Below are 25,642 nucleotides of genomic sequence, written 5' to 3'. Positions count from 1 at the left end.
TAGAGATTGAAACCGGAATCTTAGGAGCCGAGACACGTGATGTTAAAGGCGTCGGAGGCACAGCCGCAGGATGTGGAGACAGGATTCCTGTTCGGGGCCGCACGCCTCCTGCCTCCTGTGGGCTGGGGTGCGGTGTCTGAGCGGCCGGCTGGCGGGGAGGTGCCAGAAGCCCTCCCCGGGCGCCCCCCCTCCCCTGGCGTCCGTGCTTAGCAGGCCCTTCGGCTGGCGCGCCCACAGTCAGGCTTCGTTCAGGATGCCACAGAGGAAGACGGGCCGGGCCTTCCTTGGTGGCTAGTGTTCAGTTTCTTTAAATTCCTTCACAAACTGGAGTGGCCGTCTTCTCCCCGTTCCTCTCTTCCAGGGCCACCTCACGCATAACAACGTCTGCCTGTCCTCTGTGTTCGTGAGCGAAGACGGACACTGGAAGCTGGGCGGCATGGAGACGGTCTGCCGAGTGCCCCAGGCCACCCCCGAGGTAAGCGGGACAGCGCGGCACCGATGGGTCTCTGCAGGGCCGCCTTCGGCGCGGGCGGCTGAGGTTTGTCAGCTCGTGCTCCTGGGATTGTGGGCGTTTATTCTTACAAGCCCCGCGGCTCACTTACTCTTCTCCCTTCGTTTTGTAGCTGAGGAGCATAATGGCTTAGTCAGGTTTCGTTTTACGTCCCTCTCTCTGCTCCTGAATTAATGATTCCACGTCATGTTGAACATTGAACTGGCCCGTATGGGTCTGTCTGTGCCAGGTGTGCCAGTGTCTACAGTTATCTTTATAGCTCCCCCCAGATAGGCTGGCACATGTTAGATACAGCCTGCTGTTCGAGGCACAACCACCGAAGTTGTCCCCAGTCACACAGTATGTCCTAGGAGCTGGAATCAGGGCCTGTGCATCGTCAAACCGCCCCCATCCCAGCCCCCCCGCAGCCCGTGGCTGCCCGTGGCTGCCCGTGGCACGGCGTATAATTCTTCTGACGCAGATCTTTCCAGCGTCCCTCCTAGGCTGCCAAACCTCCTTGGTGTCTTCCTTCTTGTTGTCACCATGCTGCATGTTGTCAGACTCACTCTTTCTGAGAAAAGAAAACCCACCTGTCGGAACATCCCCATGAAGCCTTCCCGCCCCACCTTCACCTCTACCCCCAGGGCCTCACCCAGTCCGCACCCCCGTGGGCTCTCACTCCTTCAGGTGCCATTTCACCACAAGGACACTCCTCCGATTATCATTCTTGCCCCTTGATCACTCCCTCCCGGATTGCCTCACGTCTGGTTAGAACTCGGCGCGCAGTGCCCGCGGGGGCAGGGTCCGGACTTGCTTCCCCGCGTGAGGCAGTGAGCGTCTGCCCAGCTGCCCTCGGGCTCCATGGCCGCTCACTCGCTCGCTGAGTCCCCCCGAGCGGTCTCGGGTGTGCCGGCGCTTTCGCCGCTGCCTGTGCCGCCGTTGCTGGGCACCCCTTGCCGTGGCTCTCTGGGGATGTGAGAGGAGCCGCAGTGTCTTCGGGGAACCCCTTCCCGGGTCCCTCCCCCCCGTGGGTCACTCCTGTGCTTCGTGGCCTCTGCACGAGTCACTGAGACTAGTTTACGGTCCAGGATGAGCGCACCTGCAGGGGGCAGCGAGCTGGCTGCATTCACTTTCTATTCCTAGTGCCCTGAATGCGAACTCCTGAAAAATAATCTTTATGTCAGTGAAGGAATGTACTGGTCTGTGATTTTGGTTTTCTCTTGGTAAGATCCTCAACTTTTTAAAAAAAAATTATAGCCGGGACCGGTTTGGCTCAGTGGATAGAGCGTCGGACTGCGGACTGAGGGGTCCCGGGTTTGATTCCGGTCAGGGGCATGTACCTTGATTGCAGGCACATCCCCAATGGGGGGTGTGCAGGAGGCGGCTGATCGGTGATTCTCTCTCATCGATGTTTCTCTCTATCCCTCTCTCTTCCTCTCTGTGAAAAATTAATAAAATATATATTTACAAAAAAAAAATAAAAAATAAATTTTAAAAAAATTATATTTTTATTGATTTTAGAGAGGAAGGGAGAGGGAGAGAGAGGGGAAAAAAACATCAATGATGAGAGAGAATCGTTGACTGGCTGCCTCCTGCACGCCCCACACTGGGGGTCAAGCACACAACCTGGGCCTGTGCCCTTGCCTGGAATGGAACTGTGACCTCCTGGTCATAGGGCGATGCTCAACCACTGAGCCACACCAGCCGGGCAAGATCCTCAGCTTTTATAGCTCACGTGGCAGGAACCTTACAGCGGACTCTGAGCGAGAGGACGCAGACGGTGTCCCTGCGGGGCCTCTCACTGGCCTGTCCGAGCAGGAGCGAGAAGGTTCGGCGTGTGTGTCTGCGGGAGGGCGGGGTGTCGTCAGACCAGCTGAGGGGAGCGATGGGCCGAAGCCCCCGGGGTTTCCCTCCTCAGTGAGGACGTTGATTGTATATTTGATGGGGGCGGAGTTGGACGGTGTCATGGCTGCAGTTTCCATTGCTCGAGGCTTTTGTCGCTTGATGTCAGATTGGTTCACAAACACCCCATTGATTCCTCCGTGCTCTATTTCTCTCCAGTTTCTGCGGAGCATTCAGTCAGTGAGAGACCCGGCCTGCATCCCCCCGGAAGAGACGGTAAGAGGACACGTGCCCTTTGTGTAGCTGAGGGCGGCACTTCACAGCCCCCGCCGCCCGCCCTTTCTTTGCTGAATTTCAGAGCTCAGACTCCTGTGGCCTGGAGGCTTCCGAGGCCTCGTCACCGCAGGCAGCCTCTCCTCGACACTCAGCTCACATCTGGCCCATGGACACTGTGACATTACTTAAAGATGGAGGGACCTCACTGTATGTGAAACCCAAAGAACAAATAAACAGAAATAGAAACAGACACATAGACACAGAAAACAGGCTGACTGTTGCCAAAGGGGAGGAATCGGGTGGACATGGTGAAGGGAAGAAGAAATGCAGATTGGCAGTTACAGGATAGTCTCGGCGACGTAAATACAGCACAGGGACAGAGTCCGTGGTATTGTGATGACTACGTATGGCAGGTGGATACTAGAAATAACGGCATCGCTTTGTAAAGTATGTGATTGTCTAACCCTTGTGCCGTACACAGAAAGTAATACAAAGTAATGTTGGATATAAACTAATAAAAAATAAAATTTAAAAACAAAAGAGGGGCCTCAGTTTGGACAAGATCGCTCGGCCGTCTGACTATCACTTAGGAATCTGAGATGCAGACAAGAGTGATCGTTGCCCCGTGTGCTGGCAAAGCTGTATTTACCTGTTGCTCTCTAGCCCTGTTCGTATGATCACTGCGAACAAACACTGATTCCCAAAGACACGTCTGCACGTGCTTCACAGGAAAAGCAAACCCAACTAGAAAAGCAAAAAGAAACCTAAGCCTTGAAAAAAGTCAGTTATCAAATCAGTAGCATGTGTTCTTCTGACGATAGGTGGGTTTTAAATCAATTTAAGGGTTCTAACTGGCTTGGGGTGGGGTAGAAAATATCAATGGGCATCTTAGGAAGGTAGTAATGTTTAGTGCTGTTTTATGAAACTTGTTTCCATTAAGTGTGCGTTTGTACGTGTGTGAGCTGATGATAATGAATTACAGCAGGGGTCTTCAAACTACGGCCCGCGGGCCACATGCGGCCCGCAGAGCAGTCTGATCCGGCCCGCCAGGTTTTTTGGGCAGTGAGTGCAGCCGAGGTGTTACAGTAGGAATTAGTAGTTCATATAGTCCGGCCCTCCAGCTCTCTGAGGGACCGTGATCTGGCCCCCACTTTAAAAAGTTTGAGGACCCCTGAACTACAGTGTCTTGTTCACTCCGGGCTGCTGCCAAACCTGTTTTGAGAGCCGCAGCCATTAGAGCCTGTACACTCGGGTGTGGCAGCCTCGGTCAGCTCCGAGTGTAGATCATGCAAAGCAGGAGAGCACTGTTTTATCGGCCTCCCCTCCTCTAGGCCCCGGGGTTCGCCACCCTGCCCGAGGCGCACGGGCACGCGCGGGACGCCTACGCCTTCGGGAAGCTGGTGGAGAGGCTGCTCGCCGGCCTGAACGGACAGGGTGAGTCACCCACAGAGCACGTGGGCCACCCGGGCCGCTCGGCGGGGGCCCAGGCCCGCAGCCGCCGTGGCAGGGAGCGCCTGCCTGCCATGACCGTGGGTGCGGGTTTCCCGAGTTCTCTCGCTAAAAGCACTTCCCGTAGGAAGCACCTTGAGCTCCAGCTGCCAGGGTCACGCTGTCACCTTAGTAACCGGGGCGGTGGCGATGGTCTGAGGCAGCGGTCCGGCCTTTCGGGCCTCACAGACACCACTGCTGTCCGAAGAGCCTGAGCAGGGCTTATAGGCTGTTCCCGCACAATCAGATGAGCAGCATACGGTTCAGAATCTGTTTCTCAGCCAGGCTTTATCTTTATTCTCTCAGAGGCCTCTTGAGCTTTCTCATCTGGCTGTAACTTATTCGTGGCCTGTTCCCTTTGTTGCCCGGTAAAGCCCAGAGTACTGACCAAGCGTTTTCCCGAGTCCTCGCGGCTCGGCAGCTGCATGCCTGTCCTGCAGCCACTCCAGGCCTCAGGGTCTGCCCTGGGGCCCCAGTGGCTGGTCCCCCACTGCTGAGGCTTCGTGCGTCCCAGCCCGGCCTCTGCCGCCAGGCTAACGCCACAGCCTGGAGTTACAGGCGCCATCCCCGTCAGCCCTAAACTGTCCGCCCGGCCCCGGCAGGCCCCCCGTGGGTGTGAATCCTGCCCCACTGGCCAGGAATGGTGACAGTTCCGCACCTTCCTTGGGAGGATTGAAAATGCCGTCCTTCACTGACGGCTTCTGTGGCTGAGCCCCCAGGTGACCAGGCTGCGCACCTGCCCCGGCCTCCTGAGGCCGAGCTGAGTCAGAGGCAGGAGGGAGGGCCGAGAGGGGAGGCACCTGGGCTGGGGCTGGCAACTCCCTACACCTGCCGGGGGGTTAAGGGCTTAAGGGCTGGAAGCTGTTGCCCATCAGCCCGGCTGTGTGTGTTTGGGTTTTGCAGGTTGGTTTTTGCTCCCGTCAGCCTCCAGCTAGCGGCCCTGAGAGGAGGGAGGAGCCGGAAACTAACTCTCCTCTGGATTTCCGTTTCAGCGGACGCTCTGCGCGGCTTCCAGCAGGCCCTGCACTCCGCCCTGCTGCACCCCGAGCCCCAGCGCCGGCCGGCGCTCTGCACCCTGTTGTCCCACGACTTCTTCAGGTGAGGGCCCGTCCGCTCCGGGGCCGGGGGGGGGGGGGGGCACCGGGAACAGGGAGACCGTTCCGGGTCAGACGGGGCCGAGGCGTTTGGCTGAGTCCTTGGAGCATCCGTGAGGGGCTGCGGGGAGGAGGCTGCGGCCCCGGCTGAGGAACAGAAAGTTGCGAGCCGGCCGCTCCTGGCCCGGTGCTCAGTGGGTTCGCGGTGAGATGTCTTGTTGGGTGGAGACGAGCTGATTCTGTCCAGCAAAGCCCGTTTCTGCTCAGTGGCCGGCCCGGGGGCGGCACAGGGAGCATTCGCGGCTTCAGAGGCTTCTGAGCCTCAGGTTGGTTTGAGCTCCGTGTCCTTCGTTTTTTAATTCCATGAACTGCTCAGGTTCAACTCCACGTTCATGACTTTTGTCAGCAAAGCCGACCTGTGTCCGTTTAGAAAGTAAAACTCCTCGTTTGCAGTCGGAGCCCGAGAAAAGCCGAGGCGGAGGGAGAGCTGAAAGGCCTGTCAGTCCCACAGGGGCAGCACCAGGGTCCCTGTGAGGGGAGAGCCCTGCCGCCTGGGAATGGGGTTTGCCTGGCAGAGGCCTGAGAGGAACAGCTGTTTCCTAAGAGAACCCTTCCTCCCACTGGCTCATGTGCCCACAGCCCGGACAGCAGCGGGGGCGGGTACGGTCACCCCCCCTCCCCCTCCCCGACGGGGGGCGGGTACGGTCACCCCCCCTCCCCCTCCCCGACGGGGGGCGGGTACGGTCACCCCCCCTCCCCCTCCCCGACGGGGGGCGGGTACGGTCACCCCCCCTCCCCCTCCCCGACTGGGGGGCGGGTACGGTCACCCCCCCTCCCCCTCCCCGACGGGGGGGCGGGTACGGTCACCCCCCCTCCCCCTCCCCGACGGGGGGGCGGGTACGGTCACCCCCCCTCCCCCTCCCCGACTGGGGGCGGGTACGGTCACCCCCCCTCCCCCTCCCCCTCCCCGACTGGGGGGCGGGTACGGTCACCCCCCCCTCCCCCTCCCCGACGGGGGGGCGGGTACGGTCACCCCCCCTCCCCCTCCCCGACTGGGGGCGGGTACGGTCACCCCCCCTCCCCCTCCCCGACGGGGGGGCGGGTACGGTCACCCCCCCTCCCCCTCCCCGACTGGGGGCGGGTACGGCCACCCTCCCTCCCCCTCCCCGATTCTCCCCGTCAGCCCCTGTCCGGGGCACTGGTCTCGGATGCGTGGTTGTAAGGAGCCTTGTAAGCAGTGAGGCGGTGCTCCCCGTTGAGTGTTCCTGCAGTGCGTCTGGCTGTCTTCGGTGCTGGGCGTGCCTTCTCTAATCTGTTGTCCTGTTTTTTTCTTCTTGGCATTTAGGAATGATTTTCTAGAAGTTGTGAATTTCTTGAAAAGTTTAACTTTGAAGAGTGAAGAGGAAAAAACTGAATTCTTTAAGTAAGTTCAGAAAGTTAACACTTAAAATTCAGGGACTTGGGCCACGTCCATGAAAGGGGCGGCTCACACGATCGGCTGTTACGAAGTGACGGAGTGTGCTCCGAGTTAGGCTCCGGGGAGGAATCGGGGAGACGGTCCTTACGATGGAGCTCGGGGGCCTGAGCAGACGGGGCGGCAGGGGGCGGCAGCAGCAGGACAGGCAAGAGGAGGGCACCCTTGCGTGTGGCATGAGGAGGGCAGGGTCTCAGCCCTGAGCCCGCCCCCAGAGGGACCGCAGGCTGCCGAGCGGCCCGTCCCCCTGAGGCAGGCACAGGCTCGGCTGGCATTGGACTTGGGCCCGGAAGTGAAGGCAGTAGATGTGCGGCCCCCAGTACAGAGACACTGAGGTCAGAAAGACCTAAAAGGGGAAACGCAGCCTTAGTGATCGCCCCGGTGAACCAGGTCCGGGGCTCGGACCTCAGTGCGGGCGGTGCGCCGGCCGGCCAGGGTCCTGGCTCCAGAGGAGGCGTGCGGGCTCCTGCCGGTGGGTCTGAGCGCAGGAGGAAGGCGTAAGGGGAAGAGCTGGAGGTCACTGTTAGGGCCGTCAGCCTGAGCTGTGACACTCCCAGAGAAAGTGGGGGCATGAGAAAGACCTTGGGGCTGAAACCGTTTGGCTCAGCGGATGGAGCGTCAGCCTGCGGACTGAAAGGTCCCGGGTTCGATTCCGGTCAAGGGCATGTACCTTGGTTGCGGGCACATCCCCAGTGGGGGGTGTGCAGGAGGCAGCTGATCAATGATCCTTTCTCACTGATGTTTCTAACTCTATCCCTCTCTCTTCCTCTCTGTAAAAAATCAATCATATAAATAAATAAATATATTTTAAAAAGACAGCGGGTCCCAGTTGTAGCCCCGGGACCCAGCCTGGTGAGGGGCTGGGCAGGAAGGAGTGAGACGCGGAGCGGTGGGCGCAGGGAGGAAGCGGTCGGAAGGTGGTCAGCTGTCTCCGGAGCTGCTCCCGCAGGAGCCGGGCTCAGTGGGTCGGAAGTGACGGCCGGGGAGGGAGGGGGAGACAGTGGGTAAGGCCTCCTGCGAAGTTGAGAGCAGGGAGCAGGAGGCCCGCCTAGGGAGGAATGGAGCTGGAGCGGGTGTTTCTGAGGCGGGAAGGGGCGGGGGCGGGAGGAGGGGCAGTTGACGCTGGGCGGGGAGGGGAGGGGAGGGCACGGTGGGGCAGTGCTGGTGGGTGGCCACAGTGAGAGAGAACCTCACCCTTTGGTACCTGGGAAGGTGGGATGGGGGAGGAGGGATGTGGGTGGACCTGTCTGTGGATGGTGGCCTCTTGCCTAGTAAAGTGGGCGGCGAGATTCTCCGAGAAGGCTGATGGGATAATGGGTCACATTAACGTTAATATCCAGCATCTGTGTCGTCCTTAACTGTGGGCTTTTCCGTGTGCTGCTTTAATCCAGTAAGTGCTTTACCTGTGGGAAGTTTGGGTTCTCTGACATCCTCATCTTTCACATCAGGAAAGCCCCTCCTGTGCTGGGAAGCCCTGGCTGGGGGGGCACTGCTGTCAGTGAGGGCGGTTCGCGGGGACGGCTCCTTGCTCGGCGTGGAGGCCTGAGCGCCGATGAGCGGCCTGAGCGCCGATGAGCGGCCGGAGCGCCGATGAGCGGCCTGCCTCTCACTGCACTCCTGCCGCCTGGCCGGCTGTCAGAGCTCCGGTGGATGAGGGGACGGCCGGGGTGAGGGGTGCGGGGGAGGGGGCGCCGGCTCCAGTGTGGCCCGGTGCCCAGGCCCCTCCTCCCCGCAGGTTCCTGCTGGACAGAGTCAGCGGCTTGTCGGAGGAGCTGATCGCCTCGCGGCTGGTGCCGCTGCTGCTCAATCAGCTGGTGTTCGCGGAGCCGGTGGCTGTGAAGAGCTTCCTTCCTCACCTGCTTGGCCCCAAAAAAGGTGACTTTTCCCCAACTATTCCTGGTGACTGAGGAGCTTGGGGATTGTTAGTCTGTGTCTGAGGAGTGAGGTCACTGCTCGGTGTGGTTAGTGTGGCTTCTCGGGGTGGGGAGCAGCCTTGGCCCCTGACAACCGGCTCAGCCCTGGTCCCGGAGCCCCCAGCACAGGCCTTGAGTCTTCCCGCAGAGTCAGACTCCTGTGGTCAGCAGGATAGCACACACGTGCCCCACAGGACTAACATAGGAAAAGCATGTCTTCGGGGACTTGTGCATTTGCAACGACTTCCCCAGAGCAAAGATGGAGAAGCACTGAGATCACTTTACTCTTAGGACCTCTGGGTGTTTTCAGAATGTGAAATCGGGTTATTGCTCTGAAACTTTGTAGCTCTATATCAGCACTGTAGGTGATAACATTTTAGGTTAGAGAGTATAGCATTAATATGACCCTAGAATTTTGAGTTGGGAAGAATCCTGTTTTTAGAATTTATTTTCTTAGTCTAAATCCAAGCAGTGAATTTCCTCGCATTCTCCTTTGATGCTATTCCCTTGGCCGTGAACTGTGGGCAAAGCACTTCGATCCCATTACTCAGATCTTGGGTGGGGTGTCCTGAGTCCGCTGGGAGCTTTTAAAATTCTGTGTGTGCATGACCCCTGGTCAGGGCCATTGTACATATCGTAAAGGTCCCTGCTTCCACAGCCACGGCAGCTCTCCACCGAGTCTGGTGGTTTCAGCACCTTCTGGTTTTACAGATAAGACTGCAACAACAATATCGATCTGATGTAGCATATATAACTCCTCACTGAGTAAGCATACATGCATAGAGTTACTGATTCTGGATCCTATTAAATAAAAGCTTTATGCATAGCACATTCAGATGACACAGTGTGTTTAAAACACTGTCCGGTGGAGTGTGTTTATAATTCAGCCTTGGGGGAATTTTGGGTCAGAAAGCTTCCCTGTGGTCTGGGGAGTGCTGAGTGTGTGCGGTCCGTGGCTGGTCTGAGTGCGGCCTGCACCCTCGCTGACACGGCCCCCGCTCCGCAGACGGCGGAGAGAGCCCGCGCCTGCTGTCGCCCGCCCTGTTCCGCGCGCGGGTGGTGCCGGTGCTGCTGCAGCTGTTCCAGGTGCACGAGGAGCACGTGCGCACCGCGCTGCTGGCGCACCTGGAGGCCTACGTGGAGCACTTCACGCCCGAGCAGCTGCGGACCGTCATCCTGCCGCAGGTCAGAGACCGCGCCGGCGCCCGGGGGTGCGGGCGCTGGGGGGCCTGGCGCTGGGGGGCCTGGCGCTGGGGGGCCGGGCGCTGGGGGGCCGGGCGCTGGGGGGCCGGGCGCTGGGGGGCCGGGCGCTGGGGCGGGGGCGGGGGGGGGGGGGCGGCCTGGGGGCCGGGGCGGGGGGGGGAGAGGGGGGGGCGGCCTGGGGGCCGGGGCAGGGGGGGGAGGGGGGGGGCGGCCTGGGGGCCGGGGCGGGGGGGGAGGGGGGGCGGCCTGGGGGCCGGGGCGGGGGGGGAGGGGGGGCGGCCTGGGGGCCGGGGCGGGGGGGGGAGGGGGGGGCGGCCTGGGGGCCGGGGCAGGCGTGGCACCGCGGGTGCTGATCGGGAGGCGGAGGCTGAAAGAGGAGAGCTTTGGAGGCTGAGGCAGCAATTAGGTTGGAATTAAAGCGACCTGGTGATCCCATTTGCAAAGGCCAGTCGGTAAACTAATGGTTTGGTCTGAAACGGAGAAAAACGGTGATTGTTTGCTAATTCGTTGGGGAAGAAGAGCCGCGTCCTTGGTGGGATGCGTGGTGAGCACAGACGGTGCGTGGCTGGTGTAAAACAATCACACCGAGGGGGCTGGACGTTGAGATTGAGGGCTTTCCAGCCTCTTCCTCAGCCACCAGGAGCCTCGTTCGGATTTGCCCACTTGAAGGCTCCGGGTTGGGGGTGTCCTGGGTGATGAACAAGTGATTGAAAGGTGGGGCTTACAACAGAACTCTTCTCTCGGCTCTGGAGGCAGAAGTGCCAACTCGGGTGTGGGCAGAGCTTCTTGAAGCTCCAGGTTCGAGTCCTCCCTCACTTCTCCCAGCTTCTGCTGGCTCCTCGGCCTTTCTTGGTGTTGCCTGTGTCTCTCCAACCTCTGCTTCCATTGTCAGGTGGCCTTTTTGTAAGGACACCGGGCGATCGGTGTAGAGCTCACTAACCCAGTGTGAGGTTATGGGTGGACAAGAGTTTTTGAGTGACCTATTGAACTCAGTCTGCAGTCTTTTGGTTTCCTTTGCTGTGCAAAAACTTTTCAGTTTATGTATGTTTTCTTTTGTTGCCTGTGCCCAAGGAGACACGTCCAAAAAAATATTGCCGAGAGCCTTGTCAGAGTTAACTGCCTGTTTTCTGCTAGGGGTTCTATGGTTTCAGGTCTTGCATTTAGTCATTAATCCATTTTGAGTTTATTCTTGTGTGTGGAGTAAGGAGGTGGTGTAGTTTCATTTGTGTGTGTGTGTGTGTGTGTGTGTGTGTATCTGCCCAGTTTTCCCAATACCATTTATTGAGAGACGGTCCTTACCTCATTGAATAGTCTTGTCATAGATTAATTGACCATACATATAGGCCTGGGTTTATTTCTGGGCTGTTTTGTTCCATTGATCTATATGCCTGTTCTTATGCCTGTGCCAGGCTGCGTTGATTACTATAGGCTTATAGTACACTTTGATATCAGAGAGTGTTATACCTCCAGCTTTGTTCTATCTCATTGGGTCTTTTGTTGAATCCATATAAATTTTAGGAATATTTATGCTAGTTCTGTGAGAAATGCCTTTAGTATTTTGATAGGATTGCATTGACTCTGTGGATTACTTTGATTAGTATGGAAATTTTAATCTTATTTTTTCTTACCCAGGAGCAGTTGTGGCTGTGGACCTTTGAGGGGTTTTATGCTAATTACAGAGGGAAAGGGAGATGAGGGAGGTAGAAGAGAGGGTAAGGAGGGACAAATGGTGATGGAAGGAGATTAGACTGGGGTGGTGAACACAATGCAATATACAAATGATGTACACCTGAAACCTATATAATTTTTTTCATTTTTTATTAAGGTATTATATGTGTACATATCTTACCAATTTTCCCCTCCCATTCATGCCCGCCCTCTCCAGTTTTGCATCCATTGGTCATGCTTGTATGCATGCATACAAGTCCTTTGGTTGATCTCTTATCTCCCCCATATCTCCCTACCCTCCCCACTGTAATTTGACAGTTTGTTTGTTGCTTTACAGTCTCTGTATCTTTTTGTTCATCAGTTTATAATGTTCCTTATTATCCATAAATAAATGAGACCATGTGGTGTTTTTCTTTCATTGACTGGCTTATTTCACTCAGCATAATGTTCTCCAATTCCATCCAGGTTGCTGCAAATGATAAGAATTACTTTTTTATGGCAGCATAATATTCCATTGGGTAGATATACCATAGTTTTTTTATCCAATCATCTGCTGATGGGCACCTAGGCTGTTTCCAAATCCTAGCTATTGTAAATTGTGCTGCTATGAACATAGGGGTGCATATATAATTTTTTATTGGTGTTTCTAGTTTCTTAGGATATATTCCTAGGAGTGGGATTACTGGGTCAAATGGGAGTTCCATTTTCAGTTTTTTGAGGAAGCTCCATACTGTTCTCCACAGTGGCTGCACCAGTCTGCATTCCCACCAGCAGTGCACGAGGGTTCCTTTTTCTCCGCAACCTCGCCAGCACTTGTTTGTTGATTTGTTGATGGTACTGCATTGTCGTTTTGCATCTCTCGAAACCTATATAATTTTATAACCAATGTCACCCCAATAGATTTAATAAACATAAAAAAAATAAAAAAATAAAAAAAAGCCGAGACCAGTTTGGCTCAATGGATAGAGCATCAGCTTGGGGACTGAAGGGACCTGGGTTCGATTCCGGTCAAGGGCATGTACCTTGGTTGCGGGCATATCCCCAGTAGGGGGTGTGCAAGAGGCAGCTGATCGATGACTCTCTCATCGATGTTTCTAGCTCTCTATCTCTCTCCCTTCCTCTCTGTACAAAATCAATAAAAATATATTTTATTAAAAAAAAGAAGAAGAAGAAAAGGCCACAGCACAAGCCAAGGCCAGTTGCTCATGAGAAGCAGCGCAGAAAGCGGTTTGGGTCCATGCCTAAGGTGGGTGGCTGGAGTCCCCAGGTTGATGGGGGCTCAGACGTGTGCCTGCACCCACAGGCTGAACTGGGGGAGGGCTCCATGAGGGAACAGGGGCACTGGTGAGGACTTCTGTCTTGGAGAAAGCTGCCTCTCCAGCCCTTGTCCTGAAGTCAAACCGTTGTTTACCGAATGCCCCTGGCCCTTCTTGAGCTGCTGTTCCCCTGCTGTAATGTGGGGTAAGCTGGTGTGTTTGTTGGGGGGGAGGGGGCGGGGGTGACCCCACGGAGCAGGACACGAGCAGGGCTCTGGTGCCAGCAGAGTCCGCAGTGTGTTGTTGAGAGTTTGGGTGGTGCTTGGTCAGCCAAGCCGCCAGGTGTTTTTTCTGGAGCATCTTGACCATGTGGGCCAAGATCAGCCTGTGTGCTGCCTGGCTTGGGGCCACCTGGTGGGAGTTACAAACTGACCTGCAATTGGCTGGTGCTTGTGCAATGAGAGGCTGTGCTGCAAACAGGCCACTGCCCCTAGGGCCAGGCGTGGGCCTCTGGCAAGCACCACGATGGAGCAGAGAGCAGACGACCCCGTGTGCTGGGCTCGTGGCCATTGGTTGCAGCGTATGCCAGGCTTGGGGCTTCTGACGGGAGCTGCAGTGCGAGTTGAGGCCAGTCGCAGCCTGCGTCTAAGGCTTTGGGCAGCACAGCGAGGGACAGGGCGTGCCGAGGCCAGCCCCGGCTTGCTTGGTTGTGGGCCTAGAGGTTTTAGGGGTCTGCAGTGTGAACTGGCCGGGTCACCTGTGTGGAGGAGCGGCTGGAAGGGGTTCCACGGGGCTGCATTGGGTGAAGTTTCAGGGCCTCCGGGGAGGTGAAAGGTGTTAGCCAGTTAATGACTCAGATTGGCCTCATCCATAATTACAGGACCTGGTTCAGTTAGTTGTCAGGTGGTCCTCAAAGGTGGTGGTTCTGTAATGTAACTGTAACGTTAAGTGGTTGTGGGAGAAGGTGAGCACAGCATTTACCTACCCACAGGTGGCCATGAATCACCTTAGTTCTTAAATCCACTCTGCGCTGGACTGCGAGTGGAATGCTGGTCCTTGACCAGATAGTGTGCAAGCTGCTGCCTCAGAACCCGTGTCTGAGAAATGAAGTTCCTGCTTGCAGGCAGCATGGTTGTCGACACTCACCATCCTGTCTGCTCTAGGTGTTACTGGGCCTGCGTGATACCAGCAGCTCCATTGTGGCAATCACGCTTCACAGCCTGGCTGTGCTGGTCTCCCTGCTTGGACCAGAGGTGGTTGTGGGAGGACAGAGAACCAAGGTCTTCAAACGCACTGCCCCGAGTTTTACAAAAGCTATTGACCTTTCCCCAGAAGGTAAGAGTGATTTAAAAGGTCTCTTTATTGTAATTAGATTTTTAACATTGTAGAAATGATGCAGGTGGTTGTATTCAGTCAAATGATAGAAGTGAAAAGTTGGTCATTTCCTTCCCAGCTCCTCTGGGGACAGGAAACAGATCGTAATAGCTTAATGGGAATCCTCTCATCCCTTTCTCAAAAGCCACAAAAAGACAAATGTGTATTTACACACAGTTTACTTTTTAAAATATACAAGTATTTTATTGATTTCATAGAGCAAAAGGGAGAAGGATAGAGAGTTAGAAACATCGATGAGAGAGAAACATCTATCAGCTGCCTCCTGCATGCCCCCTATTAGGGATCAGCCTGCAACCAAGATACATGCTCTTGACCAAAATCGAACCCAGGACCTTTCAATCCACAGGCTGTTCTCTCTATCCACTGAGCCAAACGGGTCAGGACTACACAGTTCTTTGTTATTGTTGTTTTAATATATTTTTCTTTGAGAGGGAGGGAGAGGGGAGAGAAACATCAATGATGAGACAATCATCGATTGGCTGCCTCCTGCACGCCCCCTACTGGGGATTGAGCCTGCAACCTGGGCACATGTCTTTGACCGGAAGCGAACCCAGGACCCTTGAGTCCACAGGCCAATGCTCTACCCACCGAGTCAAACCAGCTAAGCTTCACTCAATTTTTTAAAGTGAGAAAATACTGTCCATAATTGTATGGCTTGGGTTTTTTGTTGTTTTTTTTCCATGTATTGATAGCATTTTATCAGGGACCAGCCTCCAGGTTAGCATAAACTCGAGCTCGTCTTTGTGAACGCTGCTTTATATTTCATTGAGTGTGATTCACTCAGTGAATTCCTTGTTGATGGTTATTATACCCATTTCTGTCTTTTTAACCACTACCCACAGTATTGTACTAGATATCCTTAGAAATACATCTTTATTTCAGTTTTATTGCTGTAGGATCAGGTCCCGGTAATAGACTTACTGAGTCACAAGAATATATACGTTATTTAAAATTTTAGTAGATGTTGTCAGTTTCCATAAATAGTAGTTAAGTGGCCTATTAGGTAAAAAGCTGTTGGTGCTTAGGTACTTCAAGAAACCTTATTTATTTTGGTATGTTCCCACTGGGTGTCACCTGGCAGGTGGCAGTAATTCCTGGTCTCTGTAGGCTGTAAAGGGTCACTGTCCTGCTCCTTTATGTAACCCCGAGTAGGAAGGACAGTGACACTGGCTCTCATCTGGTCCTCCCTGATAGTTGGCAGATGAGGGGGAAATTATTAGAAAAGAGCCATCAGATAGACTAAGCTTTAATTTGATGCCAAGAGAATTTAAAAACAATCCCTGCTTCCTGAACCTTTGAGAGCTCAGATGAGACTGGGTCAGGGGGGCTCTGCGCAGTCGGAGAGGACGTGGAATGCCGCCACCTCTACAGCTGTGGGATGTGCGCATCAGACTGGAAAGGCTTATCCACGTTTCATACTGGAGGGCTCTGGGGGAGGCGGACGGCATGGAGGAGGAAAGTCTGACAGCTTTGAGATGAGGCTTAGGGGTTGTTTTTGGTGGCAGCTTTGCATAAGTCCTCACTCCTGACCTTGGTGTTACTTGCTGCCTGGAGTTTTCTAATTCTAGACTTTATATACCAGCGATCGCCAACCTCTCAGACCTCACAGACACCAGTTGGCGACCGCTGTCATATACCATCCACTTGGATCACCCTGTCATCTTAGCTGAAAAGACACCAGAGCTGCAGGAGCAGGTGGATTTTTATTAAAATAGGTTTTCCTGAAGTCACATCAGATCTAATCCCACTGACCTGCACGTATAGCAACACTCTGACTTCTGTTCAGTTGCATTGTACCTGTCGGTGAGAAGTCTCTTGAGAGTTAAGGGGGAAATCTGAAGGACACCTTAGGCTGAGAACAATTAGGACTCCAGGAGGAGGAAACCAGCAGATGGCTGAGCCCAGGCTGGTGGCAGCACTTTCAGACAGAGAAGTAGCCAAAATTGTGTTTGAATGAGCAATGCCAACTTATAAGTATGAACTTTCTGGTTTTAAAGACTAACTTTTCTAACTAGGTGTCATCCTAAGGGTTCTGTCTCTAGTCCAACTCCACCAGATGCACACTCAGCCTGTCCTCACCCCCCACCCCCAGGACAGGTAATCCACTCCAATACCAGGGGTACACTTCTCCCTGCACTTTAGCTTTTATTTCTGCTAAATATACCCATTCCCTTAACTGTTGCTCACCTGTGTGCTAGAGCAAGACGCAGTTTACTGTCCCTTCACTTTCTGAGTTTGTCTGTCTTCAGATTCTCCCACACACGTGGCCTGCAGCCAGCACAGGCCGACCTCCCCTGTCTCCGAGAAGCCCTCTCGGGTGTTCCCTGACGACAGGCCCGTGGGCAGCAAGAAGCACAAACAGCAGGATTCCTATGCCCCTCTTCCCCAGACAGGTAGAAACAGTAAGTTCATATAGCTTTTCCATCGCTTGGGTGAACGTTTTCTTAATAAGTTTAAATTCTGAATATTAAAGGCACTTTGGGAACATGTGAGACTGATTACAAGGGAAGTCAGCTCGGTGTCACCTGCCTCCATAGGCCACAGGGTGATGACTGCCTTTGGCTGCAGCCGGCGGAGGGGCAGGCTAACACTGCCTGACCTGTCTGCTTCGATGCCTCAGTGCAGCGATAGTTCTGGGCGAGGACAGGGAGCGTGAGAAGGGGTCGTGGTTCAGTAAGCTGGGGCAGTGCTGACAGACACACAGGCTTCTCTGTGCCCTGAGCACATAGGCAGCCTGTTCGAGTGAAGGCATGTTGACCGAGGCAAACTTACGTGGCCACACAGTTTCAGGATGTACGTAACTGACATCGCAAGGGTAACATCGGCTGTCTTAACACTCCTAACTGTGCCAGCAGCATTTATGTTTGAGTATTTAGTAGAAGAAGCTCTAATTGTTGCCTCTGGTTTAGTGTGCAAGGATATAAAAACTTACATCTGTACATTTCCCTAAATATGTTCTTGCTTTTAACTCACATTTAGGAGAATAACTCTTGTCCCTCTCCCATAGGTGATGGGTTTTCTCAGCCTAGGGCATTTCCTATGAATGGACTTGCAGACGTGAGACATACCTCAGGAGACAGTGAGAGCTTCCTGCCGAGCCCCCAGGTGTCTGAGGAGTGGCCCGACTGGAGCGAGCCTGGGGAGCCCGAGAGCAGGACTGTCCTCACCCCGGCGTGGCCTCCGGGGCCGGCCCGGCCCCCGCTCACCGCCCTGGAGGAGGAGGAGACGCGGGGTGGCCTTATGCACAGCAGCCTCGGCCGCACGGTGAGCCCGGGAGGCGGAATCGCCGGGACCCCTGGGGACAGGGCCATCCCCACTTCTCTCCCGCTCACAGAGGAGGCCCAGCCTTTGGCACCAAGCCAACCCCACAAGACCAGTCCTGTCCCGGACCAGCCCCCGCCCCCGAAAGTATCATCACGAGAAAGGCACCCTAAGGTCCCATCAGAACTCGGTTTAGGAGAGGAGTTCACCATTCAAGTGAAAAAGAAGCTGGCACAGGACCCTGAGTTGGACTGGTTCGCTGACATGATCCCCGAAATTAAGCCTTCGGGTGCTATTCTTGTTCTACCTGAACTGAGGACAGAAACGGGGATCCCCAACATGGATGGTGTCTCACCGGGGATGCAGTTTTCCTCAAAATTTGCTGCAGCAGAAATGACTGAGGTAAGGATTTCCTTTGTGGTACCAGCTGCCTTGTCCCCTCGTAGCAGACACCCAGCTGTCTTCCCGCCAAGGGAAGGGACGCCTGTGCCCAGTCAAAGCCACTTGCTATTTATTACCCTGCTTCCTTCCCCAGAAAAACGCAACGGTGTGGCTAAGTGTTCATGGCGCTTGTAAATAGTCACCTTTTTCCTTGGAAAAGGGAGCAAACCACGAGTAACGGTGGTGTCAGCAGGTGGGCTTCATTGGACGAGATGGTGCTTAGGAAGCTGCTTTGCTCATTTGCATCAGGATGTAAACTGCTGACCTCTCCAATGTGGAGACCTGTCCCAGCGCTGCCCTTGGCTTTGTGTTGCAGGCGGAGTCTGACGGCTGGGGAGATGCCGGGGAGCTGAGCTGGGGCGACAGCAGCTGGTGACAATGGCTGTGAGTTAAACTCTAGGGAAAAGGATTCCTTTAAAAAAAAAAAAAAAATCAAATACCTCAAAAGCAGGCTCTGCAGACAAGAAAACCCCACAGCATCCTGTTCCTCACACCAGGAGCTTTCCAGTCTGCGCCAAGGAAGCGAGACCTTGGTGTGGCCTCAGCTGGGGGAAGCCTGAGCCTCTAGGCCAGGTCGCTTTGGAAGTAAAGGAAATAAATACAAGACCTTCCAACTGATTAGCTTAATTTCGTGCCATTTCTTTACCGGTGAGAGGAGTGAGCTCTATTATGAAATGCACCTGGAAAACATTTTAGGATGAAGGATGTAAATGACTAAGCTGCCCAAGGAAACCTTAGCTATTTATTTGTTTACGGTTATTCCCACATGTATTACGTGGACCAAAGTTCTTCATGAGAAATATCCCCTATAATCTTGTTCTCTAAACATCCAATAAAGACTATTTTCACTAGATTTAACTTTACAAAAGTTGTTTTATGTGTTAGGAAATTTATAAACAATTTACATAAGTGTCTTCATTTACAAACTACATCGTAGAATGTCATACCCAGTTCTGTCTAGCGATGGTCCGGTCCACTCAGGTTTCATCCCGGAGCCCGTGACGCTTTAGCTCGTCGATCTTCTCCTGGAGCAGCTGCATTTCTGCGGGAAGCCAGGGAGGAGCCGCGGACTTCCGGAGCAGCAGCCCGAGGGCCTCCAGGGCCCCGGCCGCGGCCTGCAGTGCTGACCGGCACTCCTCCTCCGCGGGGGGCTCGAGGCGGGCTCTCTTAGCACACGGCTGGCAAACGAGACAGACGTGGTAGGAATGGCCCACCTGTCCTAAAAACTATCAGGAACCTTGTGCGGACTAGAGCAGAGCTTTATTAGAACAAGTTCGAAAACCGTCAACGCTGCACGTGCACATTTTATCCCAGCCATCGGCTCACAGGGGCAGCACCTCCAGCGTCCCGGTTAAGACATGGGGCTGTGTTTGTCACCGCGATGCAGGCAGCTAACCCCTCGGTACCGAAGCCTCCCCTCCAGTGAGTATGCTCTGGACACACCTGACCACACAGCCCATTGGATTTAGGCTTCTTTTTATGTTCAATGCTCAGTTTATAACTAAGAGCTGTGGAGCCAGTTCTCAAACGGTCACTGCCCAGGAAAGGGGTTGAGGGCTAAGACCCCTTTCTAACCACTCTAAGGAAAGTCATGAATTCTTGAGGGCCCCCTTGTACTGCTGGCAGGATATTTAACTTTACAGACTTCAGGCATAAGAGTCTTGAAAAGTTATTAAAACTTAACTTACAAGAACATCGTTCTTGTGGATTGCAATTCCAAATATATCGTTAGTACTCAAAAAAAAACAACAAAAAAAAAAAACCCATTTTAAAATCTCCCTAGGGGATATTTACTAATAGACAGGGTATTGGGTAGATAAACATCCTGGAAGGTAAGTTTTCTGGTTTTCCTCTTAGGCCACTTCAGGTAGCAGTTGTGCCGGCCAAGGCTTATTCTGTAGTCCTACCTATTTTTTGGTGTTCATAATCTTTTTTTTCTTTTGGGGGGGGGGGAGCATAAAACAGAATTTTACATGTCTAGATCTACTTGCTTTTATATGGAACATGAGAACAAGAGCCATACTAGTTTAAGTACTAAGAGAATTTCTTGTACAAAAAAAGCTTGACCCATATTGTAATGCAATCGTCCATACCTGTAAGGATGACCACTTTGCTTCTTCTAACATGACTCTCGGCAAAGATCCCCAGAAAATCCCCTTTTCCTGTTTCACACGCTCCACTCTGGCAGCTCCCGTCTCGTCTGCAAATCCCGTCTGCCAGAGATCATGAAAGACCAGGTAAGCAGCCAGTGCAGTCAGACTGCTCCCGGAATTCGGGACCTGGGGTTTAACTATTATTCTTTATGCTTCACCTAACTGTCCCCATGAAAGTGACAAAGGATGCAGATGTGGGAGCCGTAGGATGGAGTCAAACTGTAAAAAGCCCATGTCCTGGGCTGTCAGTGCGGAGGAGCCGCCCCAGTTACACCTGAACCAGTGGTGCTACAGGCAGTGACTCCACGTCTGACTTCGGCGATGTGTCACCACTGTGCAAAAGTGGAGCTAGGGAGATAACCTCTTTAAAAAGTAACACGACAAACAACAGTGACACCATTTTTTTGATTCTGTAAAAAATGAAATAAAGTACCTTCTCCAGAAAGGATACCACTTTGTTCTTAGTTTCTTCAGAACTAAGGCACTGGGGGACTATCTCTTCATTACTTGTTTCCTGTTAAAAATTGGTAAGACAATTTTTAATATATTTCGATAAGTTGAAGAGACACATACATGAGTTTTAAGGGCCACCTTACTCAAAAGCATTTTAACCCACTGCACACCACGGTGGCTATTAAAAATGTTTGCTCTAAGTGTCAGCCCTGACCAACTTTAAAATCATTATTCGTGACAATTTTCAGCTGAAAATATTCAAGAACATTCGCATTGAGTATTTTTATAATATTCATTGTAAATTGATTTTTCTAAATTAAATCCAAAATACTGTGGCGTGTGGGGACGGTTCCTGTTTGGGTACATGGCAGTAAGCGGGGACACTCCGGAGATGTTAGCTCGTAGTTGTTGCACGTGCCTTAGGTAACACCCCACGCTGCAGGTACTAGGTGTACAGTGGGGAGGAGCCGTCCCTGCCAGAACAAATTAACAGGTCTGCTCATCAACCTGACGCCAGGATAGTTTGAGGTGGTAGGTATTATCCAACCCCAAAACAGCGTGGAGGAGACTGCTGGGTTCGCAGGCCTGGCTAGAATGCCTGTTGGGTTGTTACTACCCACAGGCCCTTAGGGATCCCACTTCTCGATGCCTCATCTTTAGAAATACCTTCTGCAGCAGAAAATTTTACGACTAAGAGAAGCAGCTCATCACTGTTTCTGGAGTGTCTGAAACGTTGAAATGCTTTGCAGGTCACGGCCATGGTGGGTCTTACCTCTGCAAACTTAGTAAATGCCTCCAAGGCATGTTGTTCTAATAGCCAGTTCCTGTCGGCCAGCAGCAAAGCAAAAACGGAACACAGATTGGGCACAATTTTGTCCTAAAGAGAACCAAGCAGAGAAAAGCCTTAGCAGAGTGAATGCAATATGCCTAATGTTGTATTAAAACATGCTGGTCATGTCACTCCTTTGCTCGAGTCTTCCATTTTGCTCGTATAAATCAGGGTCCTGACCTTGGCCTGCAAGCCCGCCTGCCTCTGTTCAGTCATTGCTGCATCCTCGGTGGACCAGCCAGACTCCCAGGTCAGAGCTGCTCCCTGCCTTTCCTCTGCTCAGAAGACGCTTGTCCCAGAGCTGCAAGGCCTGCTCCCCGGCTTCTGTCTTAGTGTCACCACTGACTGTACCGCCCACTTAGAGCTGTGCCCCACGTCCACATGCTCTCTTCCTACTCTTCCCCCCCCACCCCACACACACACACACACACACACACCATCCCACGCACTGCACATGTCACCACTTCAGGTCTGCAATCTCTCAGTGGGGGGTTTGCTGGGTTCATTATTGAATCCCCAGTGATTGAAACAGTGCATGATAAATGTACAAGAACTCAGTAATTTTTTTTCTTAAATGAAATATGAATCAATCTTATGGTTTTAAATGCCTCTTATTTGCTGATGAAGCCCCAAAATTTTTTCAGGCCTTAACCTCACTCCTGGAAATAGATATATTTCTAGAAATATAAAAGGTAATTTCTGCTAATAAAAACATCTGTTCTATAGGTTCTGGGCACATTATGGTCCAAATGCAGACGCATTTTGGAAAAACACTCTTATGCTAAAAAGATTTGGCTACTTTTGCCCGTAGAGTTGAAAACAAACTGACAACAGCTACACTTATCTCTTGAAACGCAACCTGATGTGATAGCAGCATCGTTTACCTGGAACAAATGAGAAAGTCCTTTAGAAACTAACCAGGTAAATTTTTTGGTTGCAAAGATTTTAATCAGCCTGTAATGTCAATTACGGTCTTGTTCCATTTACATAACAGGTGCTCATCAGTGAGCTCCAGTCTCCTGTGGAGGAGGGAGAGTCAGCGGTCAGGAACTGCTGGGGTGACGGCAGCAGTAAGGAAGGCGAGACTGCGGACAGTCTCCTTCAACAGAAGTGGCCTGCCAGGCCTCACAGTATGATTATAAATAAGCGCCCAATGTCAACTACATGTACTTTGCAACATATTCAAAACACTATCTTTAAAAACAGACTCCCTTTCATGGATATAAAACCAAAAGAATAATATCAATAAGTTATCCAACTTCATTATACACTACGTTTTCTTTGTGGGCTAAAGCCCACAAAGAAAATATCAGACTACACTGATGTGTGTGTGTGTGTCAACATAAAATGAGTTCTACTTTGGTAGTCACTCTATTCATAAAATACGTTTTTCCCCCAACTTACATGTCTTCAATCCACAGAATTGAAGAAACCAAAATCCTAAAAATCCCTTAGTCATTGATCCTGCAGTGTTTTTGTAATAACAAGAACAGAATTCAGAGTTTTACCTGGATAGCTGGAGATATGAAGAGTTTTCCTAGAGAGGACACAAAGTCAAGGACTGCCAAGCGAACATGGTCTGGAGGTTCTAATTTCAGAAGTGAGGCCTGCAGAGTTACTACCTGAAGAGGCAAAGAACATTATTTTGCAGAAACATCCTGAGTTGCTATGATTTTGAAGGGGGTGTGGGAGGGAAAACAAAGCAAAACCCACAATAGCCAAACACTCCTCAAACCCTAACCTTCATGAAGGTGGGCCCTAATAGAACTATTGAGTCAGTGGCCGGCAGGAAGAATGCTGAAGTAACAAAAAACAAGGGGGGCTCCTGAAAACCTATATGCCGGTGCTCTTCTTCGAACCTTTAAAAGTCATTCTGTATTTTAAAGTCTCCGTTCTTTATTATTAGCAGGGGTTGGCAAACTCTATAAAGGATCAGGTGGTCAGTATTTTAAGGCTTTGCAGCAACAGGTGTTCCCTGCTGCATACTTTATCGTATTTTATTTTATAAACCTTTAAGAAAGCAAAAATCATCCTTAGCTCTTGTGCTGAAAGCAGGGCAGAATCCAGCTGGGAGATTTGCCAACCCTTGATTTAAGGGAGCAATGAGAGAAAGTCTTCTGTAAAACAAAAATGCCTAAATGAACAATTACTTATGTTGAAATTTTAGAACTTTAGTTATTTGGATTTTTTAAAGATAGGCACAATCATATTAAAATTAGCAGCATTTAACTTTTCATAAACAAACTCAACGTTACAGTCACATAATTGGAGTGAATGGTTTTTACCACATTGTCATTCTCTCTAATTCAGTAATACATGTTACACATACAGAAATTTTAAAATATACCTCATTAGCCCTGGCTCATGTGGCTCAGAGGTTAGAGCACCTGCCCACGCACTGAAATGTGTGAGGTTCAGTTCCTGGCCAAGGGCACATACCTGGGTTCGCTCCCCGAACTGGGAGGCACCCAGTCAGTGTGTCTCACGTCAATGTTTCTCCCCCGTCCCCCTCTCCCTTCCTCCCTCTCTCTGAAAAGAAATGGAAAAGCATCCTCAGGTGAGGATTAACAAAAATATTACCTAATTAGCAAATATTTAAATTTTTCATATATACAGCCACTCACCAGACCTTCCCACAGTCCACTGCGACAGGCTGTATTTCCATCACCCGCCTGCTGAGTAACCAGGGCTAGTCTTACTTCTTAACGGCTTTTCTTTCTGTTTGTTTCTTATATGACTAAACACAAGCCAGCTCTTCACTTGGGGGTCATCCTGGCCAGTCAGGACTCATTCCAGAGCCTCTAGACCACCTCAGATACCATGAAGGCCTTCCCCTCTCTCTCCCCTCACTGGCCTAGAGCCTCCTAAATGGGACATAACTCAGCAACACCCCAGGCTCCCCTGACAGTGACCCCAGTTCAGCAGTGTCTTCCCTCAAAACCACCTTATTTCCTCAGAGAAACTGAGGGGTAGCCTTCGTCCATGCTGGTTAGACCTCACTCCCAGGGCTGCACAGGTGCCTTGCAAAGTGCTAGGAATGCCGGTCCCACACAAGTCTGACCCAACCGCAGGGGTCTTTCTGGGCCGTTAACAGCAACAGAAAAGTTTTGACTCTTCCCTATCAAGGAGAAAAGGAAGCAGATAAAGGCTGGATTAACAGCCCAGAATACTAACAATCCACCACCAGAAGGAAGGAAGAAGCAATGAGGAGACATCCCTGGACATGCAATTTGTGGCTGCTACGTGCAACCCCACAAGGTAAATAAGCAAACTGTGCAAGAAATCATGAAAAAGGACAGTTTCTGGAAAGTTATTTTAAGTCATCCCATTTCAACAACTTTCTCAACAAAATACCCACTTGCTCACTATTCTTACCTGACTGATCAGCTGAGGATCTAGAGTTTGAATGAAAAATCCCAACAGTGGAAACAAAAGGCTGAGTGTCTGTTGAACATAAGGTTGACCTGTTACCTTAAATAAGAAACAAAATAATTTAAAATTTTTTCAATAACATGTGGATAGCAGCCTTTTAATCAGCATTTATCTATACCTAGGTTCCTTCTGTTTATTACCTCACTTATGCCTTGCAGATCTCTGAGGCAGTGCTCCCCTCGGCTCACTAAGAACAGGGCCAGGTCACACATCTGCTCACGACCCTGTGGCTAGTAAAAAGCAGTCACGATGCAAACCTAGATATCACGTCTGTCTGCCTTGCACTTGGCTATACTGAGTCTCAGAATTCCACTCCTCTCTCCATAATTGTTTCTGTCATGATATTGTAAGTTATGTCACCAGCAGAGAAGTTAACCTGCTGAACTTGAGCTTTTGGTCATACATAAAAGATTTAATTTCAGAAAATAGGTGCTTTTATGAATATTTATTGAATGATTTGTGAGGACGAGGGGAAGTAATTAAGCGAAAATACTGCAGATGGGAAATCTGACAAACTTTATGCTAAACCACCTGCAAAACCACGTCTATTATTTCCCACAAGTGCAATTGTAGCTTTCTGCTTTCACAGGCGGAACAGCAGAGGTCAGCTTTTATTGGCTCAAAGCAAATGTCCTATTTGGATTTTTAAGTCCATATTTTCAAACTGTAATAACATGGGGGACACACATTTCCAGCCGGCTCGTCACTAGGTTCTGTCTTTGCTGGGTCATCCATCTACTTGCCCCTTCTACCTTAAGCCCAAAAGATAATATTAAAGAACCCGGAATCACAAAACAGGCTGAACTAACCCAAGAGAGAAGAGAAATAATAGGGTAAGAAACTTTAAAAAAAAATTGGATCCAACCGGTCCTGAAACTGTTAGCTGGACTGTCACCATCTTGACTAGGTTCTGGCTTCACTAATCTAATTCAATTGTACAAATAAGCTGCAATCACACGCTCTACCCGGCACCT

General features: G+C 51.8%; 2 protein-coding genes across 5 annotated transcripts in view; one reads left to right on the top strand and one right to left on the bottom strand.

Moving 5' to 3' along the window:
• SCYL3 (SCY1 like pseudokinase 3) overlaps positions 1-18,654 on the top strand; it is a 28,609-nt gene extending 9,955 nt beyond the window's left edge. For 2 of the 3 annotated variants that reach the window (XM_084865985.1, XM_084865983.1), the window contains 11 exons: positions 362-475; positions 2,552-2,608; positions 3,940-4,042; positions 5,089-5,194; positions 6,536-6,613; positions 8,400-8,539; positions 9,584-9,762; positions 13,868-14,039; positions 16,349-16,501; positions 17,107-17,762; positions 18,118-18,654. In XM_084865985.1, coding sequence (XP_084722111.1) covers positions 437-475; positions 2,552-2,608; positions 3,940-4,042; positions 5,089-5,194; positions 6,536-6,613; positions 8,400-8,539; positions 9,584-9,762; positions 13,868-14,039; positions 16,349-16,501; positions 17,107-17,762; positions 18,118-18,177 — 1,743 coding nt within the window. In that variant the 5' untranslated portion in view covers positions 362-436 and the 3' untranslated portion in view covers positions 18,178-18,654. The remainder of the gene's footprint in view (positions 1-361; positions 476-2,551; positions 2,609-3,939; positions 4,043-5,088; positions 5,195-6,535; positions 6,614-8,399; positions 8,540-9,583; positions 9,763-13,867; positions 14,040-16,348; positions 16,502-17,106; positions 17,763-18,117) is intronic. The other variant, XM_084865984.1, reaches the window with a different exon arrangement.
• FIRRM (FIGNL1 interacting regulator of recombination and mitosis) overlaps positions 18,078-25,642 on the bottom strand; it is a 40,284-nt gene continuing 32,719 nt past the window's right edge. For both annotated transcript variants that reach the window (XM_084865971.1, XM_084865972.1), the window contains 7 exons: positions 24,612-24,707; positions 22,745-22,858; positions 21,180-21,284; positions 20,388-20,468; positions 19,895-20,014; positions 18,749-18,979; positions 18,078-18,213 (listed from right to left, as the gene is read on the bottom strand). In XM_084865971.1, coding sequence (XP_084722097.1) covers positions 18,779-18,979; positions 19,895-20,014; positions 20,388-20,468; positions 21,180-21,284; positions 22,745-22,858; positions 24,612-24,707 — 717 coding nt within the window. In that variant the 3' untranslated portion in view covers positions 18,078-18,213; positions 18,749-18,778. The remainder of the gene's footprint in view (positions 18,214-18,748; positions 18,980-19,894; positions 20,015-20,387; positions 20,469-21,179; positions 21,285-22,744; positions 22,859-24,611; positions 24,708-25,642) is intronic.

The sequence above is a fragment of the Pipistrellus hanaki genome (assembly GCF_964339955.1).
Source record: "Pipistrellus hanaki genome assembly, chromosome: 18".
Classification (NCBI taxonomy): Eukaryota; Metazoa; Chordata; class Mammalia; order Chiroptera; family Vespertilionidae; genus Pipistrellus; species Pipistrellus hanaki.
The sequence above is the reverse complement of the archived record's forward strand: the minus strand, read 5'-3'. Positions and strand labels throughout refer to the sequence as shown.